The sequence below is a fragment of the Hyla sarda genome, chromosome 8 (assembly GCF_029499605.1).
Source record: "Hyla sarda isolate aHylSar1 chromosome 8, aHylSar1.hap1, whole genome shotgun sequence".
Classification (NCBI taxonomy): Eukaryota; Metazoa; Chordata; class Amphibia; order Anura; family Hylidae; genus Hyla; species Hyla sarda.
Window position 1 is genome coordinate 216,734,267 of NC_079196.1, and position 7,577 is coordinate 216,741,843.

Sequence of the window (7,577 nt, forward strand, 5' to 3'; positions counted from 1 at the left end):
ACACAACCCTTCACTCCCCTCAGTACAGGACACAACCCTTCACTCCCCTCAGTACAGGACACAACCCTTCACTCCCCTCAGTACAGTACACAACCCTTCACTCCCCTCAGTACAGGACACAACCCTTCACTCCCCTCAGTACAGTACACAACCCTTCACTCCCCTGAGTACAGGACACAACCCTTCACTCCTCTCAGTACAGGACACAACCCTTCACTCCCCTCAGTACAGGACACAACCCTTCACTCCCCTCAGTACAGGACACAACCCTTCACTCCCCTCAGTACAGGACACAACCCTTCACTCCCCTCAGTTCAGGACACAACCCTTCACTCCCCTCAGTTCAGGACACAACCCTTCACTCCCCTCAGTACAGGACACAACCCTTCACTCCCCTCAGTACAGTACACAACCCTTCACTCCCCTCAGTACAGGACACAACCCTTCACTCCCCTCAGTACAGTACACAACCCTTCACTCCCTTCAGTACAGGACACAACCCTTCACTCCCCTCAGTACAGGACACAACCCTTCACTCCCCTCAGTACAGGACACAACCCTTCACTCCCCTCAGTACAGGACACAACCCTTCACTCCCCTCAGTACAGTACACAACCCTTCACTCCCCTCAGTACAGGACACAACCCTTCACTCCCCTCAGTACAGTACACAACCCTTCACTCCCCTCAGTACAGTACACAACCCTTCACTCCCCTCAGTACAGGACACAACCCTTCACTCCCCTCAGTACAGTACACAACCCTTCACTCCCCTCAGTACAGTACACAACCCTTCACTCCCCTCAGTACAGGACACAACCCTTCACTCCCCTCAGTACAGTACACAACCCTTCACTCCCCTCAGTACAGGACACAACCCTTCACTCCCCTCAGTACAGTACACAACCCTTCACTCCCCTCAGTACAGTACACAACCCTTCACTCCCCTCAGTACAGGACACAACCCTTCACTCCCCTCAGTACAGTACACAACCCTTCACTCCCCTCAGTACAGTACACAACCCTTCACTCCCCTGAGTACAGGACACAACCCTTCACTCCCCTCAGTACAGTACACAACCCTTCACTCCCCTCAGTACAGTACACAACCCTTCACTCCCCTCAGTACAGTACACAACCCTTCACTCCCCTGAGTACAGGACACAACCCTTCACTCCCCTCAGTACAGGACACAACCCTTCACTCCCCTCAGTACAGGACACAACCCTTCACTCCCCTCAGTACAGGACACAACCCTACACTCCCCTCAGTACAGTACACAACCCTTCACTCCCCTCAGTACAGTACACAACCCTTCACTCCCCTCAGTACAGTACACAACCCTTCACTCCCCTCAGTACAGTACACAACCCTTCACTCCCCTGAGTACAGGACACAACCCTTCACTCCCCTCAGTACAGGACACAACCCTTCACTCCCCTCAGTACAGGACACAACCCTTCACTCCCCTCAGTACAGTACACAACCCTTCACTCCCCTCAGTACAGGACACAACCCTTCACTCCCCTCAGTACAGGATACAACCCTTCACTCCCCTCAGTACAGGACACAACCCTTCACTCCCCTCAGTACAGTACACAACCCTTCTCTTTCTTCAGTTGCAGAGTAGAGGAGCCACCAAGCCTAGTAGAGCTCCAGACAAATGAATGGGATCCCATCCTGACCTGGGCAGAAGACAGGTGAGTGAGATCAGTGCTCATGATACTGTCATATGTGTATGGTCTGGGGTCAGGATACTGTCCTATGTGTATGGTCTGGGCTCATGATACTGTCCTATGTGTATGGTCTGGCGTCATGATACTGTCCTATGTGTATGGTCTGGGGCTCATGATACTGTCCTATGTGTATGGTCTGGGGTCATGATACTGTCCTATGTGTTTGGTCTGGGGTCATGATACTGTCCTATGTGTATGGTCAGGACTCATGATACTGTCCTATGTGTATGGTCTGGGGGTCATGATACTGTCCTATGTGTATGGTCTGGGGTCATGATACTGTCCTATGTGTATGGTCTGAGGTCATGATACTGTCCTATGTGTATGGTCTGGGGTCATGATACTGTCCTATGTGTATGGTCTGGGGTCAGGATACTGTCCTATGTGTATGGTCTGGGGTCATGATACTGTCCTATGTGTATGGTCTGGCGTCATGATACTGTCCTATGTGTATGGTCTGGGGCTCATGATACTGTCCTATGTGTATGGTCTGGGGTCATGATACTGTCCTATGTGTTTGGTCTGGGGTCATGATACTGTCCTATGTGTATGGTCAGGACTCATGATACTGTCCTATGTGTATGGTCTGAGGTCATGATACTGTCCTATGTGTATGGTCTGGGGTCATGATACTGTCCTATGTGTATGGTCTGGGGTCAGGATACTGTCCTATGTGTATGGTCTGGGGTCATGATACTGTCCTATGTGTATGGTCTGGGGTCAGGATACTGTCCTATGTGTATGGTCTGGGCTCATGATACTGTCCTATGTGTATGGTCTGGGGTCATGATACTGTCCTATGTGTATGGTCTGGGGTCAGGATACTGTCCTATGTGTATGGTCTGGGGTCATGATACTGTCCTATGTGTATGGTCTGGGCTCATGATACTGTCCTATGTGTATGGTCTGGGGGTCATGATACTGTCCTATGTGTATGGTCTGGGGTCAGGATACTGTCCTATGTGTATGGTCAGAGCTCATGATACTGTCCTATGTGTATGGTCTGGGGGTCATGATACTGTCCTATGTGTATGGTCTGGGGGTCAGGATACTGTCCTATGTGTATGGTCTGGGGTCAGGATACTGTCCTATGTGTATGGTCTGGCGTCATGATACTGTCCTATGTGTTTGGTCTGGGGTCATGATACTGTCCTATGTGTATGGTCTGGCGTCATGATACTGTCCTATGTGTATGGTCTGGGGCTCATGATACTGTCCTATGTGTATGGTCTGGGGTCATGATACTGTCCTATGTGTTTGGTCTGGGGTCATGATACTGTCCTATGTGTATGGTCAGGACTCATGATACTGTCCTATGTGTATGGTCTGGGGGTCATGATACTGTCCTATGTGTATGGTCTGGGGTCATGATACTGTCCTATGTGTATGGTCTGAGGTCATGATACTGTCCTATGTGTATGGTCTGGGGTCATGATACTGTCCTATGTGTATGGTCTGGGCTCATGATACTGTCCTATGTGTATGGTCTGGGGTCATGATACTGTTCTATGTGTATGGTCTGGGGGTCAGGATACTGTCCTATGTGTATGGTCTGGGGTCATGATACTGTCCTATGTGTATGGTCTGGGGTCAGGATACTGTCCTATGTGTATGGTCTGGGGTCATGATACTGTCCTATGTGTATGGTCTGGGGGTCAGGATACTGTCCTATGTGTATGGTCTGGGGGTCAGGATACTGTCCTATGTGTATGGTCTAGGGGTCAGGATACTGTCCTATGTGTATGGTCTGGGCTCATGATACTGTCCTATGTGTATGGTCTGAGGTCATGATACTGTCCTATGTGTATGGTCTAGGGGTCAGGATACTGTCCTATGTGTATGGTCTGGGGGTCAGGATACTGTCCTATGTTTATGGTCTGGGGGTCAGGATACTGTCCTATGTTTATGGTCTGGGGGTCAGGATACTGTCCTATGTGTATGGTCTGGGGGTCAGGATACTGTCCTATGTGTATGGTCTGGGGTCATGACCTGGTTCTGATCCTCAGGTACAATGTATTGATCGGATCGTCCACCAGTCTCATGGGTCCAGCTATTCCAGATCAGACCAAAGAAGTGTTTCATCGCCATCTGGCCTCCTACAACTCCTGGTCACTAATAGGTAAGTGATTGGTTAATGCAGGGGCAGAGCTGTGGTGTCGGAACAATGTATGGCTGCAACTGGAACACCGGCATACAACTATAAAGCAGTCTGCTATGAGCTGTTACACCTCCCCTCCAGCTCTATCTGTATACTGCTGCTGCTATCTCTAAGGGATCAGGATCTATAGTAGCTATACACCCCCCCCAGCTCTACCTGTATACTGCTGCTGCTATGTCTATGGAATCAGGATATATAGTAGTTATACACCTCCCCTCCAGCTCTATCTGTATACTGCTGCTATCAGTATGGGATCAGAATATATAGTAGTTATAGCCCTCCCCTCAAGCTCTACCTGTATACTGCTGCTGCTATGTCTATGGAATCATGATATATAGTAGTTATACACCTCCCCTCCAGCTCTATCTGTATACTGCTGCTATCTCTATGGGATCAGAATATATAGTAGTTATACACCTCCCCTCCAGCCTTATGCCTGCCACATCAGCTAAAACAGTTAAGCGTGAGGCATACGCAAGAACCTCTACATTATTTTCAAATAACATCCTACGCAGCATTATATAAACAAAAAGAAAAATTCTCAGAGCGCCCTTATAATTTGTGATGATTTCTGCTTCTCAGGCATCGAATTTATGGTTACTCAGCTGAAATCCTTCATAATCGCCATGGGACTAGTAGACAGATTCTTGACCGTGCAAAAGGCTGTGCTGCTGTCCCGCCTGGAGGAGGAGTATCAGGTATTCTATCTATCTCATATCTATCTATCTCATATCTATCTATCTATCTCATATCTATCTATCTCATATCTATCTATCTCATATCTATCTATCTATCTCATATCTATCTATCTCATATCTATCCATCTATCTCATATATATCTATCTATCTCATATCTATCCATCTATCTCATATCTATCTCATATCTATATATCTCATATCCATCTCTCTTATATCTATCTATCTCATATCTATCTATCTCATATCTATCTATCTATCTCATATCTATCTATCTATCTCATATCTATCTCATATCTATCTCATATCTATCTCATATCTATCTCATATCTATCTCATATCCATCTCTCTCATATCTATCTATCTCATATCTATCTATCTCATATCTATCTCATATCTATCTATCTCATATCCATCTATCTCATATCTATCTATCTATCTCATATCTATCTATCTATCTCATATCTATCTATCTATCTATCTCCTATCTATCTCATATATATCTATCTATCTCATATCTATCTATCTATCTCATATCTATCTATCTCAATCTCATATCTATCTCATCTCATATCCATCTATCTATCTATCTATCTCATATCTATCTATCTATCTATCTCATATCTATCTATCTATCTCATATCTCTCATATCCATCTATCTATCTATCTCATATCTATCTAATATCTATCTCATATCTATCTCTCTATCTCTCTCATGTCTATCTATCTCTCTCATATCTATCTCATATCTATCTCATATCCATCTATCTATCTCATATCTATCTAATATCTATCTCTCTCATGTCTATCTATCTATCTCATATCTATCTATCTATCTCTCTATCTATCTCATATCTATCTCTCTATCTATCTCATATCTATCTCATATCCATCTATCTATCTCATATCCATCTATCTATCTATCTATCTCATATCTATCTAATATCTCTCTCATATCTATCTATCTCATATCTATCTATCTCATATCCATCTCATATCCATCTATCTATCTCATATCTATCTAATATCTATCTCATATCTATCTCTCTCATGTCTATCTATCTCTCTCATATCTATCTCTCTCATATCTATCTCTCTCATATCTATCTATCTATCTCATATCTATCTATCTATCTATCTCATATCTATCTATCTATCTATCTATCTCATATCTATCTATCTATCTATCTCATCTATCTCATATCTATCTATCTATCTCATATCTATCTATCTATCTCATCTATCTCATATCTATCTATCTATCTCATATCTATCTATCTATCTCATCTATCTCATATCTATCTATCTATCTATCTATCTATCTATCCATCCATCTATCTATCTCATATCTATCTATCTATCTCATATCTATCTATCTATCTATCTATCTCATATCTATCTATCTATCTATCTCATATCTATCTATCTATCTCATCTATCTCATATCTATCTATCTATCTCATATCTATCTATCTATCTCATCTATCTCATATCTATCTATCTATCTATCTATCTATCTATCTATCCATCTATCTATCTCATATCTATCTCATATCTATCTCATATCTATCTCCTATCTATCTCCTATCTATCTCCTATCTATCTCCTATCTATCTCCTATCTATCTATCTATCTATCTATCTATCTATCTATCTATCTATCTCATATCTATCTATCTATCTCATATCTATCTATCTCTCTATCTATCATTTTTCTGCTCTGACTTGTCATTTCTGTTTATTACATATCATGACTGGAGTTCTGTAATTCTGTTTTGTCCTCTAGATGGCAGCACAGAGTGTTGTATGTTCTTCTGTATGTATGTATCTGTGATTATTGGGTGCTGTAGCTGGGGTGTCGGGGGAGAGAACACTGATCTGCTGCTGTGTGACTGCCTTGGAAGTTTGTTGCATGTATAATGGACATTTAACCCATGAATGCCTCTGCACTGTATGTTCACAGATCCGGTACTGGGGTAACGTGGAGTGGGCTCATGACTATGACCTGCAGGAGTTACAGGCCCGCACGGCCGCAGGAACCTTGTTTGTTCATCTCTGTTCTTCAAGCTCCACTATCAAACACAAGCTCCTGCAGGACTGACCCCTGACACCTTCACCCCCACAGACGACCATGACACTTCTCATTGGAATCGGGATTCAACCAGCCATTAGGATTCATTGATGATTCAACATTGTGTGTGCACCTCCAATGCAAAGCAGTGTATCTATACAGCAGTGGTCTCCAAACTGTGGACCTCCAGCTGTTGCAACACTACAACGCTCAGCATGCCCGGACAGCCAACAGCTGTCCGGGCATGCTGGCAGTTGTAGTGTTTCAACAGCTGGAGGTCCACACTTTGGAGAACAATGCTGTACAGATAACTATTTCTATGTAGTCAACTGTTCCCGAAATTTGTCTTTCAGTCCATTTCTGTGCCCGTTAAGAATAGTTACATAGGTCTGCATAGGAGCTGTATACTCACTATAGTGAGTATAATAAAAAATAAAATGATTATATATATATAATGTGTGTGTATACACTATATATATATATATATATATATATATATATATATATATAATTTTTTAAATGTGTATACTCACACATTTTATATATATATATATATATATATATATATATATATATATATATATATATAAAAAAAATAGTTTGTACACATATGTATACACAAACATATTAAAATAATAATTGTTTATATATATATATATATATATATATATATATAAAAATAAAATGTGTGAATATACACATGTATATATACACATATTTAAAATATGTATATATACGGTATATATATATATATATATATATATAATTTTTTAAATATGTGTATATATATATGTGTATACTCACACATTTTATTTATAAATAAATATATATATATATATATATATATTAGTGTGTACACATGTATATACACACACACATTAAAATAATAATTATATATATAATTATTATTTTAATGT

The 7,577-nt window shown here is 41.7% G+C and overlaps 1 protein-coding gene across 3 annotated transcripts in view; it reads left to right on the forward strand.

The window, feature by feature from the left end:
• ATPAF2 (ATP synthase mitochondrial F1 complex assembly factor 2) overlaps positions 1-7,095 on the forward strand; it is a 19,446-nt gene extending 12,351 nt beyond the window's left edge. For 2 of the 3 annotated variants that reach the window (XM_056535283.1, XM_056535284.1), the window contains exons 6-9: positions 1,619-1,699; positions 3,742-3,854; positions 4,476-4,591; positions 6,553-7,095. In XM_056535283.1, the coding sequence (XP_056391258.1) occupies positions 1,619-1,699; positions 3,742-3,854; positions 4,476-4,591; positions 6,553-6,690 (448 nt within the window). In that variant the 3' untranslated portion in view covers positions 6,691-7,095. The remainder of the gene's footprint in view (positions 1-1,618; positions 1,700-3,741; positions 3,855-4,475; positions 4,592-6,552) is intronic. The other variant, XR_008847114.1, reaches the window with a different exon arrangement.
• The last annotated feature ends 482 nt before the right edge of the window (positions 7,096-7,577 follow it).